A 12,698-nucleotide genomic window follows, 5' to 3' on the forward strand; every position below is an offset into this window, starting at 1 on the left:
GGATCTCCACTTGTGGGTGTAATGTCAGAAAAGTCACATAGATTAAAACCTGCTCATTGGCCCAGACTGTATGGTTAATTCACAGATTTTATCTGAGATAACACATAATCTGACCCTATGACTTTCTGAACATTATACCCAAGCATGGATATCTGTTGAAAGTTGTACTGACACCCTATATGGATCGTGCTGAAGGGTACATGCTTTAGTAAGAGTACTGTGAAATCTAGCTCAATGTTCTTACTTGAACTATGTGGAAGTGCTCAGTATGGAAATTGGGTGTTTTGTTCCTATAGGAACAATAAACAAAAACCTATTAATCTAATAGTTAGAATCATCTGTTTGATTTTCAACAGGACCATTTACACACCGCTTATATGATACCTAGTTGTTCTTGCACCCTTGATCCTCATCTGATAAGAAAACATCTTAGAGAAAAAGTGTATTGGTTTGAAAGGGTAACAATGGCTTCAGTGTTGGTGTTTAAACTCCAGAGCAGAAGGTTGCCAAGAAAGACTTCATTTAATAACACTGATAATGTTAGAGAATAGCTATTATAAAAACATGGATCAGCTGGGAAAGCAATCAAAGTATGCCTGATTAATCAGGCCTGAAAGGCTAAATATTTCAAAGAGAAGGCTATTAGACTTCTGAAACAGCTTTGCGGATACAACTCAATTGTCGGATCTTAAAATGATCACTGCAACTTACTGCTGCTGTCTTGCTCAGTCGTCTCTTTTCTGAGCCTCAAGATTCTTTCTAACTCTGTTTCATTGCTTTCTGTGTCAAGGGATTTCAGGCTTCTTGAACTTGCAGATGTATTCAGTGTTTCCTAAAGCAAAACATATTAATGAAATGTCAGTAATGCAACAGCCAAGAACAGTTGCTGTGATCAAGAAAGCAAGATTCACCCTACTGCATGTAACGCATATCATACAGCAATTCTAGAAGGTTGGTAAGGCAAACAAAGAAGTACCAATATTAAAGAATGATTCACAGAAAACAGTGTTTGTCCATGCAGTAATATCAACCTGGCAATCAACATAAGAATATGTTAACTTAACCTATTTTACAGAGTTTTAATTTCAACCCCAAACCTATTCTAATCACCTATGTTCTGTTTTTGTGTGAGAGATGACGTTTAACCCATGCGTTCTTTTTGAATGATACATAACATCAGACTTTCTCTTTAATTTCATTTCAGGTATTTTGGGATTCAAGCCAAAAGTGGATTAAAGAGAGAAAACAAGCAATGTTATACCCATTACTTATACAGGGCACGGTTCAGTCCATTGTTCAAGCATGTGGAAGGCAGACTGTGGAAAAATGCAGACTCTAGAATAATTCAAGTTCTGCTGTACAAGTTCTTCCTTCTACCTCGGCACCATCCACATAGCTGTAAAGGGCCATGGAAGGGTAAAAGGAAATTCTGTACACCTTCCATCTAGCCAGACATCCACTAGCCCAGGCTGATCTTAGCAGATACATTACTATTTCTGCAATCTGATTGCCTGGGATGGGCAGCGGTAGGGTTGCCAAGCATTGCTACTGGCAGGAGGTTTGGGGACACAGACATGGGGAAGAGTGGCAGCAACATCCTGTGCACTTTATGTCACTTCTCAGGAAAACCCAGAAGTGATGTAGGGTAGCTTTAGGAATTGCCAGAAATTCCCTCCAACTTGGGCTTCTTAAGGCCTCTGGAACATTATATGGTGACTGTGAGGTTTCGCAGATCCTTCAAGCCCTATAGGCTATCAGAAGATTTCACCCTATTTCCCACAGACCTAGCATGAGGATGGAGAGTGTGTACATATTGCGCTTCCTAGGATTACACACTTCAACACTGTTGGGGAAAAAACAGAAAATGCAGCATGTAATTCCTAAAATTGGCACATCTTTCGAGACTCCAACAAAACAGCACTTAATTTTGGATGTTTCCTTCAATTATGTTCAATCCAGCATTTTGTTAATATTCTGAATTTAACCAAGTGTGTATATTATTAACAAGGAACTCCTTTCGCTACAGATCTGGTAGTAGAGCAAATAGAGTAAGCTGTTTTATATCAAGCGTGAAATGGAACAAATTAATATCACTTTGTTTACAACAATTATATGGAGGTCTACAAGAAATGCATAATTAGCACAGTAACAATATGCATATAAGCATTTAGTTTTACGCCTCCCAATCCTACTTCTCCCTTCTCACTGTGTTAATGACTAGTCTTGAGACTACATTAGAAGCTGGTTTTATAAAGTGCTTCTTTTAATTCTAATAGTCAAAAGAATTATAAAGAGCAAGTTAGCTCTTATTGTGGTAGGTATTTAGGACCTGTTCTGATTCTTATTCAATCCAAGTACCGTAGGGTTATTAACCTCCAGGTGGAGCCTAGAGTTCTTCTGGAATTACAACTGATCTCCAGACTGTAAAGAGAATTCCCCACAGGAAGTGGCAGCTTTAGAGGGCAGATTCTATGGCATGCCATTCCTGCTGAGCTCCCTCTCCTCCCCAAATTCTGCCTCCCAAGTACAGCCCCCCCCCCACCAAACCTCCAGGAATTTCCCAAGCCAGAGATGGTAATCTTAAAGTACAGAGCATAGGAAATAAAAGCTTTTGGTCTATCTAGCATTTTTGGAACTCAAGGTGCTGTATATTGCTCTTCGCTCTACACTGTCCTCCCAACAACATGGCAAGCTAGATTAGATCAAGGGAGGGTGAATGGACTAAAATTACTGTGTAATAAGGTTCCCTGTTCTGGATTGGGAAATACCTGAAGATTTTGAGGATAGAGCCTAAGGAGGGAAGGATTTGGGGAGGAGAGGGACTTCAATGGGGTATAATGCCATAGAGTTCACTTTCTAAAGTGGTCATTTTCTCCAGGTGAACTGCTCTCAGTTGGCAGGAGATCAGTTGTAATAGCGGGACCTCTTCACCTACCACCGGGAGGCTGGCAACCCTACTGAGTAAGCTTTCTGGTTTACTAGGGCTTTGAACCTGCTCTCCCAGATTTTAGTCTGACATTCTAATCTAATATACCACAGTGGAACTTATTCATTGACTTTGAATGGCTGCCTAAATCTATCCATCCTCTTTCCCGCAGGGCAACATTGTCACCAAATATGCAAAGAAAATAACTTTTTTTTTCTTACCAGAATTCCCTTTAGCTCTTTCATTGCACTCTCAGAGGCCTTGGGAACTTCTGGCTGTCATTAAAAAACAAACAAACATTTATTTTGATATTATTATTTTTTGCAGACACTGAACAAAGTATTTAAAAGCATGTGAGTAGGAAATCACATTCTGGTGGAAAATTACCAGCAGTGGCATTTCACTACAAAGCCCTGATCTACACACATGGCAAGATAAGGTGGTGGAGTGGGCTATACCACATTTTTAATGCTCCCCCTATATAAAAGGTTCTATTATCTGCTTTCTGTCCCAGTTTTCCACTTAACCGGTAGCAAATTTATTAATGTAAGGAAACTTTGAAAAATGTAATCCTTCACTTGTAGTAACAACTGGTACAGTCCACTTGACTGCCCCCTCCCTGCCCCAACACTCTGCTGCCTTGTTAGTACCTCATTCTGGTTCCTGTGTAGACCATACCAAAATCTTGGAAACGACTTTCTTTCAAAGTACTCAGTGACAGATTGGATTGGAGTAATACAAATGGAATGAATCTTAACAGCATAAAGCTATTTGGGGGACTAAAAAACAAAGAAAGGGTCTAGGGCAAGAAGGGAGGGAAGAATAAAAAGAGTTAGCCCTTACTCTCCATGTAGTATGACTCCATCTACTGGGGGGGTGGGGGGGAGTGCATCGGAATGTTAGGAGATGCAACTACAATCTCAATGTAACATATAGTTAGCTTTAAGTCCACACAACATGTCAAATCCTGATGATCTGTTCATAGATTTTAATTAGGGTGGGGAGGCAAGAATGCATAGCAGGCTACTTCCTCCTTCACAGCTTCACATAATCAAAGGCTTTTTCCTAGCCAGCCCTTGTTTCATTTATAGGTGCTGCTTTCTGTTGGTGCTAGTTCTCGTGCACTACAAATGGGACAGTCCTGAGAGATACTTGAGACAATTCTCCCACACATGCACACACTATTATTTTCAGCAAGCCTAGATGGCTACAAATGGCAGAGGCCAAAGGTTGCCTTTGTCAGACCGTCAAATAGCCTCTTTAAACTATGGTAGTGGTCACTTTTAGTATAAAGATAGTTTTTTGACTGCCATGGGGGTGGAGATTCCAGGGACCAAGGGAGCTGATCATGCCTTGGGATTTGACTGTTTGGGTCCAGGTGGTGGAAGAGCAGCTCTAGAGGGAATCTTTGCCTGGATGCCAATGATGGTTCTCAATAGTCAAACACAAAGGATTCTGTCTCAAAACAAGTTATTACCCTTAAAGGCCTTCAGGGCCTCTCTAGCATAGAAGGACGTGGCAGATAGGCCCCAGAAATAAGAGAAATATACTGTTCAACAATTTCTTCACAAAATCAATTCCCCCTCCTCCGATACACAGTTTAATTGCAGGAGCTACTAATGACAAACCTTTCTCTTAGAACGGCTGGTCTGATTAACAGGTCTAAGGTGAACCCCCTTTTTAATCCTGTCCATCATTTCTTCCACTGCTTGTCTCTTCAGGTCTGTTATTTCTCCTGTTTCCAAACAAATTCAGGTCAATTAAAAAAACAACAGCGAACGTTCCTATTATTAGAGAGCATGCCCCTTTTTAAAATTTGCTTTTCACCAGAATACCGGTGAATACAAAGAACGTGGAGTGGGCGAAGACTACATCTTACTCATGTCATAACCTCTACTGCTGGATTTAAAAGCCCCTTGATTTGCTTCTCGGAGCATTGATTTGCAAAATGTCAGAGGAACATGAAGGATAGATTGCAGAATCACAGATTTTAAAGGAGGAAATGATCATTCCCCCTCCTCCTGCTGTGTGGTGACAACCTCCAGCCACCAGCCCACCAGGGACAAATGCCACTGAGGATGCCATAGGCAGGAAGCACCTGCAATGCTGAGGAAGGGTTAAAAAGCAAAGTGCCGCATAGGTGAAGTGCTCAACTGTTGGCTGTGACTATTGGAGGTGAAGGATAAACTATGAGAAATTATTCAATCATTAATGTACCTAGTAGCAGTTTTTACATAACCATTCATAGTGAGTTCCCTTGTTGCACAGAAAAGAACCCCTTTAACCTAGTAAGAGAAGACATGCTATTCGGAGAGATTCCAGCTTCCCCTTATCTCCTAAAGGAGATAGACTGTCTGCATTCCATTGCTTTATGACCGACCCCTATATCCTGCCTTTTGCCTCTGTCCTACCTTGATAAATGTGATCTTCCCTATAGCCCCCCCTTACCTACGCATAGAGATAGCGTAGTCAGTAAAGCAATGTAGAGATACACAAGGTAACAGTTACCACCATCTGGGAGATGCCTGGAAGACTGGGATGGCAGGAAAATTATAGCCACTCATTGGGTACTGATGGGTGTCACTAATATGTGGGGAAGGTCTGTGGGCTTTATGTTAATATGATGCTGGTGTCAAAGGTCCTATATGCATCCCAGAATATGCCTGGAGCACTGCCAGTCCTGTCGACTTGTACCAAATTGTGAAAGAGGACAAATGAATTAAGTCCACAAAGGGAATGCTATCCTGATCCCTATAACCTAGTAAATCTAGTTTCAAACCCCTGCTATCAACAACGAACTCACAGGTTATCTGTGGAACAAATACTATCTCTTGGGTTTAGTTCTCCACCTCCAAAATTTGAACATTAACCTGAACAAAGCAGTTACGAGCATGAATATTAATAATGACCGAGATAAATAAACCGAGATAAAAATAAACTATTTTCTCATAGTTTATCCTTCACCTTGCACACTAGAAATATCATACTGATATACAGGAAACAACTTTTATTTTTCATTGCCTGTGAGGTCACCCCATGGGTCAGTAACGACCTGGTGCTTCCACAGGGGGTACTACCTTTACCTTTTAAAAAAAGTAAACCTCTACATCACAAGTAAAACTAAAAAGCCATTTCTCAAATGAAGGCAAAGAACTTCATAAGAATATGTTTATGTTCAAGGAAAGAGGGATAAAGCCATTTAATTACAGCATGGCAGTAAATGATATGAGACATAGAAAATTCTGGGTCCTGTTATTCAGATAGATGTACCATAAACCTCTCTTTCCTTCTCAATCTCTTTCAGAATATTGATGATGTACAGAAAAGCGTTTGCCTGGGAAATTAAAGCCTGGCTTTAAATAGGTGAGCAACACAGACAATCTGTTTCAAACATAAATGCCGATTTTATCTGTGAAGAATAGAAACTATGGATTTTAAGCCCTTAATGAATATCCTCAGCATGCCGGAAGCTACATACAATAACTGGAGCAAAAGACGGCTGTTGCAATTTTAATAACATTTAGCAACAAACCGTTTACTGTGAGTGTTAGGGAAGGTCAGAGCTGTTAAAAACTACACATTAAAGAACAGTCAGTCACATTAAACAACAACAACAATAACAACAAACCACCATGTTCTGCTCTCGCAGAAGATTTTCAGGAGGGTCAGTAGAGAGCTGCATGCTGAGGACTACAGTGCAAAGCGTTAAAAGTTCCTATTCTAGCAATCCTAAGCAGTTCTACACAGAATCCTACTCAGGACGATTCCAAATCCTGTAGAAATTCCAAATAGCTACTCTTCATTGCTGTTTAATACCTCTGTATAAGAGAGCCAGTGTGGTGTGGTGGTTCAGGGCAGCAGACTCTAATCTGGAGAACCAGGTTTGATTCCCCGCTCCTCCACATGAGCGGTGGACTCTAATCTGGTGAACCGGTTTTGTTTTCCCACTCCTCCGCATGCAGCCTGCCGGGTGACCTTGGACTAGTAACAGTTCTTTCAGAACTCTCTCAGCCCCCAACTACCTCACAAGGTGTCTGTTGTGGGGAGGGGAAGGGAAGGCAATCATAAGCCACTTTGAGACTCCTTAACGGTAGAGAAAAGTGGGGTATAAAAACCAACTCTTCTTCTTACTTTTAATTTGATAGGTTTCGAAAGAAATTAAATCACTGTTATATATATACCTGTAAATTTAAACATCTAAGGGGCATACTGGATGAGACACTGGAGATCCATGACTGCATCTCCTGCCTCTTTAAACTTCTACAAACAGCAGATGCAGGCTGGGATGGGATGGGAAGATCAAATGGCCCAGGAGAAAGTCAGGCTATGTGGCCCCTGCAAAATGGCCTATTCAACTCAGATCTGGCCAGCAGTGCCAGCAAAAGGGATCAACTCACTTGTTGCCTCCTCCTGCACTGCTGCCCAGAATATAAGAAGCACCCTGCTGGATCAGACCAGTTGTCCATTTGGTCCAGCACTGTTTCACACAGTGACTAAACAGTTCCTCCGGTTAGCCAAAAACCAGGGCAAAAAAGGCTGAGGCTTTCCCCTGATGTTGCATCTTAGAACAGGTATTCAGAAGCTTGCTACATCTAAATTTCAAGCCTCCCTGTGCCCCTCATGTCTAGTGCCTATTGATGGAACAATTCTCCATTAATTGTCTAAATAATCTTTGTAATATTGTCGAAGGCTTTCACGGTCAGAGTTCATTGGTTCTTGTGGGTTATCTGGGCTGTGTAACCGTGGTCTTGGTATTTTCTTTCCTGACGTTTCGCTAGCAGCTGTGGCAGGCATCTTCAGAGGAGTAACACTGAAGGACAGTGTCTCTCAGTGTCAAGTGTGTAGGAAAAGTAATATATAGTCAGAAAGGGGTTGGGTTGAGCTGAATCATAGTCCTGCAAAAAGTATCAAAGGTAATGTGCTAATCATTATCCTGTAAGTATCAAGATAATGTGCTAATGAGGGTGTGGTATGTTAATATGGAACCATTGTATCCTGAAGTGATCTGTTAATGTGTGAAATCCAAAGCTAATCTGCATGGCTATTGTTGACTGTAGTCTTTGTTAGTCTGGAGGTTTAAGAATGAATAAGGCTTGGCTTCCTGTCCTGAAAACCTCCAGACTAACAAAGACTACAGTCAACAATAGCCATGCAGATTAGCTTTGGATTTCACACATTAACAGATCACTTCAGGATACAATGGTTCCATATTAACATACCACACCCTCATTAGCATATTTCTTGATACTTACAGGACAATGATTAGCACATTACCTTTGATACTTTTTGCAGGACAATGATTCAGCTCAACCCAACCCCTTTCTGACTATATATTACTCTTCCTACACACTTGACACTGAGAGATACGGTCCTTCAGTGTTACTCCTCTGAAGATGCCTGCCACAGCTGCTGGCGAAACGTCAGGAAAGAAAATACCAAGACCACAGTTACACAGCCTGGATAACCCACAAGAACCAATCTTTGTAATGTTTTTACTTTCCAATCCTTGTCACACTTAGTGACAAGTTACATATGTTGGTTAAAAGATCAATTTTCCATTTGCGTTCCCGAAGAACCCTTAGGTGTAATGTTATCGGGACATGGAAATTTATCTGTTATGTACTCTACCTGGGATTTAAATTATGTGGTTTTAATAAATTTCCAAGAATCCTGGACAGATGTGACTTGATTCTCTCCTTCAGCTTCCTTCCAATTAGTCACATATGAGAACTATCATTGCTGAGGTCTTATAGCCTGATCTGTACTTAATAGGATGATTCTTAAAATGGAAGGTTTGTTTATTTAAACTTACTGCCTAGAATGCGCAGACGCTATTTAAATACTCTTGACAAAAGATTCATTTCACTGGAGAGAGATTAAGCAGTACCTGATTCTTGCAGAGGTGCCTTTTCTTTCTTGGTTGTGCTGCTGTTTGGATGAGACTTCTTACGAATCATTGACATGAGGGACCTTTTACAAAGTTAAAAAAACACGGTCACTAAAGTTTTCTCTTGAGAACCACAACTGTGTTTTCAGACCCTGTTTCAGTCCTTGAGATTCCATGTCGCCCACTGATGTGAGAGGAACACGCCATAAAAAAGACTGGGACCTGTCTACATGACATTTGTTGTTAAAAAGCCAGAGTTCACTGATGAACAGCTCATTCTGTTATTGACAATAGAGTGTTTAAACATTTCCAAGCAGAGACAAAAAAGTCACACCTCCTTAAAAAAAAAACATGCGAAACCACCCAACATATTATTTATTTCTCTATTGCTGTTGACAAGGCACAGTGCAAAACACTCAAGATCTGAATATTAAAAGGTAACGCAGGCACTGTGACATGTGTGACAAATAAAGCCTTCTCACACAATAAAAAATTGAAGGGTTAGAAATGTTAACATGACGCATTACTCTCCCGAGAACAATGCTACACGGCAGGATGCCTCTATATTATCCCCTTGTTTCTACAGTATGTATTTGGTAGAATAGGGCTACTGGTAAACAAACAGAACAAGAATGGAAAATAAAAAAAACCCTCACAGTATCTATGCTTTCTACAAATCTACAAAGCATGATATTAATTTTAAAGAGGTACTGCCAAGTCAATATTTGACCAAATATGAGGGGTTTGTTGTCATTTCTTTCTTTGATAAAAAGCTTTTAAAATGCCTAAAGGAAAAAAAGTTATTATTATGTATTTGTACCAAGATGCCATGAGCACCTTTTAGAATGCAAAATAACAGGCAAATGAATAAATAAATTCCATGATCTTGAAGCAACCACGACTGCTTATAATGCTACAAGATAAGCATATTTTAGAACTACAAGAACTCTTCCAATGTGTAAAAGCAAACTTGTGTGACTTGTTACATGCTGATTAAATAGAAATCGACCAATTGTTTTGGTTCTCTGCATTAAAGGCTCTTTCTGCACATTCAGTTTGCCTCAACCATATTCTAGCCTTTGTGCAATACTCATTCCAATACCTGATCTGGCGACAATAGCACAATATCCATTCCGCGTATAATGGATATGGAGGAATAGCCTCAATGCAGAATCCCTTGTTTATATATGCACATCGCTTCCAGCGAATTAACACCTCTCCCACAAACAAAAATAGCATAAAAGTGGCCAGGCAGTAATAGCCTTCCTGCTTTAAAAAAAAAAAAAAAAAAGTTCTCCTCCATATATATTTATGTTAATGAATTGTGGCACATGGATAGTGTGAATGAATTATACAAAAACCCAAACCCAAATTCTCTTCTAGCTGGAAACAGCTTCTTCTTCTTTTTTGCCAGGAAGCAATCGTTCCTTCTAATAAACGCCTCTCTGTAGCTCTCAACATTCCATGCCTCCTGAAGCATATTCAGTCCTTGTCATGATTTTTTTTTACATCTTGATTTCTTTTTATTTAATTTAATCTACAGTCATGTTTAATGCATACCTTGGGACTACCCAGTAAGTAGAAACCCCTGCCTTGTTTGTGGGTAGTGTGTGGGTTTTCTACTTTCATCATCATTATGAGCCAATAAAGAGGAATGTTCAGAAAACTTAACCTCCTACAATGGAGGCACCAGCATTGGGATGGCCATCCTCAGGCATCTTCCCAAAATCCAGTACCCCTAAGAACTCACAACTGAATCTTAATCCACTGTTGCAGAGAAACAGCAGCAGCACCTACAACCACTTGCCTGAGCTCTCTAGGCTGTGATAAGAATTGGTTTTCTCTTTTTGAGCACCCAGCTTCCATCACAGTGGGTGGTAGTGACTCACTTCTGTCCATCGCTTAGGGGAAATATAGTAGGTGGAAATGGCTGCTCCTTGCCACTAAATCATCACCCAGTGAGGAAAGTGGGTGGCAAAGAGCAGCTGCCGTCCGTTACTCACTCGTCCTCTTCCCACAAGTGGGTAGGTAAGTAAGCAAAGAACAGCAGATACCACCACCACACATCACTTTCACAGTGGACAGGAAGAGGAGCCATTGCCTCAGGCACCAGTGGCATAAAGCCCTAAGGCCTACCATAAGGTACTTGATCAAGGACCCCCCACCCCAGTGGAACTGGTTGTAGTTCTGAGAAGCACATTCTTGAAGGAAGACAGGAGACTTTGCATAGCTGCTGTCCGAAAAAGCTCTGCTTTAAAACAAGACTTGCAGCTACATTCATGCAATCATTTCCACAGAATACTGATTCTTTATTAGACATGCATTTCAAAAATAGTAATCACAAATGCTGAGATGTGACGTTTATATGCAATGTTATTGCTTTCCTTTTTCAGATTACCGTTCTGCCAATGCAAGCCTAATTTAATAAAGGCAATAACTTCCAATGTCTCCAACTAAATGCTATTGTCACTGTTGGTTATACATCTTATTCGTTATCTCAGCTGCTCTACATCAAGTATGTTGCTTATCATACCATAATTAGTAGTGAGGGAAAGTGCTTTGTAACTCTCTTACTCATCTAATGGGTTAAAACTGGCTATCACCAGGTAGCCTGTTGGTAACCAATCTCAAGCTAGTGGGATGAGCTGCTGAAAAGTGGGTAAGTCTCAGTGATGCAATGTTAGCAATAGTTGCAGATTTATATGATTACATAAAAAGTCAATTTGGCAGGGAGTAAAATTCTACACAGGATCTAAGGTTGGGAGAAACAGCATACTATTGGAAAGAAGGAGTAGACAGCAGAAGTTAAATGGGATAAGGGTTTTAGACATGTGCTATGTTAAAGACCTGCGTATCCAAAGGCTGGGTAGAAAAGAACTCAATTATATTATAATAAAATACATTTATTATAAAGCGCTCACGCAGATATTAAAAACAAGCCTATATGGAAGTGATGGCGAACCTTTTAGAGACCGAGTGCCCAAACTGCAACCCAAAACCCACTTATTTATCACGAAGTGCCAACACGGCAATTTAACCTGAATACTGAGGTTTTAGGGAAGGGGAGTCCAGGGAAGGGGGGGCTTTGAACTGCTCCACACTGCCTGTGCGGCAGCACCCTCTGCCAGCCCCCTTCTCTCTCCCCAAGGGTGTTGTGCCATTGAAAGGAAGAGAAAGTGTCTGCCTGCTCCAAGGGAGCATCAGTCTTACCCCAGTCCCTTTCAGGGGTTAGCTGCCAAGACTGTGTGGCCCCGAGAAGACCTTGTCTCTGGGACCAGAAGACAGGTGGGGAGGGGCAGCTTCTTCTGCACTGCTGACCAGTTGCTGCGAACTGGCGCTTTGTCTTTGGAGGCAGCCCGCCTCTGCCAGCCTCTGAGTTGCTCAAGGGCAGGGGAGGCTGTTTGCCAGGTCCCACTGGGGAGGCACCCTCCTTCATTCAAGGAAGAGGATTAGAGAGATGCCCTTTAGGCTGTATTTGCAATGTTGCAGAAGCTGCGTGCCAGGAAGGGCTCCAAGCTATAAAAGATTGCAAAAGGAAGAAAGACAGGCCTGGCTAGGGCAGGAATGCGAGGCAAGAGGGGCTAATTTCAGGAGGTCAAGAGAGATAAAGAGGGAGTTTCTCTCACTCGTGTGCTGTCTTGGGGGGAGGGGAGTAGCTCCCAAATGCCACTTGGAGAACTGACTCTGTCACCATCAACAGAGAACCCCGTGGCTCTGCTGACCTGGCTCAGAGAAGCAGAGAAGTCACTCAAAGCCAGCCCCCGCCGCCCACCTGGGCGACGGAGAGTCCAGGGAAGGGGGGGCTTTGGACGGCCAGAGCCAGCCGGCTGATGCCCGTGCAGGGCCCCAGGCGTTGCCCAGGCCTGCCACAACAGCCAGCGCCGG

The 12,698-nt window shown here is 41.7% G+C and overlaps 1 protein-coding gene across 1 annotated transcript in view; it reads right to left on the reverse strand.

The window, feature by feature from the left end:
- The window catches only part of SHTN1 (shootin 1), a 95,864-nt gene that overhangs the window by 17,554 nt on the left and 65,612 nt on the right, over positions 1-12,698 (reverse strand). The window contains exons 11-14 of the mRNA XM_056850464.1: positions 8,814-8,896; positions 4,555-4,658; positions 3,148-3,201; positions 712-832 (exon numbers count right to left, since the gene is read on the reverse strand). Of these exons, the coding sequence (XP_056706442.1) occupies positions 712-832; positions 3,148-3,201; positions 4,555-4,658; positions 8,814-8,896 (362 nt within the window). The remainder of the gene's footprint in view (positions 1-711; positions 833-3,147; positions 3,202-4,554; positions 4,659-8,813; positions 8,897-12,698) is intronic.

Source organism: Euleptes europaea, chromosome 5 (assembly GCF_029931775.1).
Source record: "Euleptes europaea isolate rEulEur1 chromosome 5, rEulEur1.hap1, whole genome shotgun sequence".
In the NCBI taxonomy this organism is placed as follows: Eukaryota; Metazoa; Chordata; class Lepidosauria; order Squamata; family Sphaerodactylidae; genus Euleptes; species Euleptes europaea.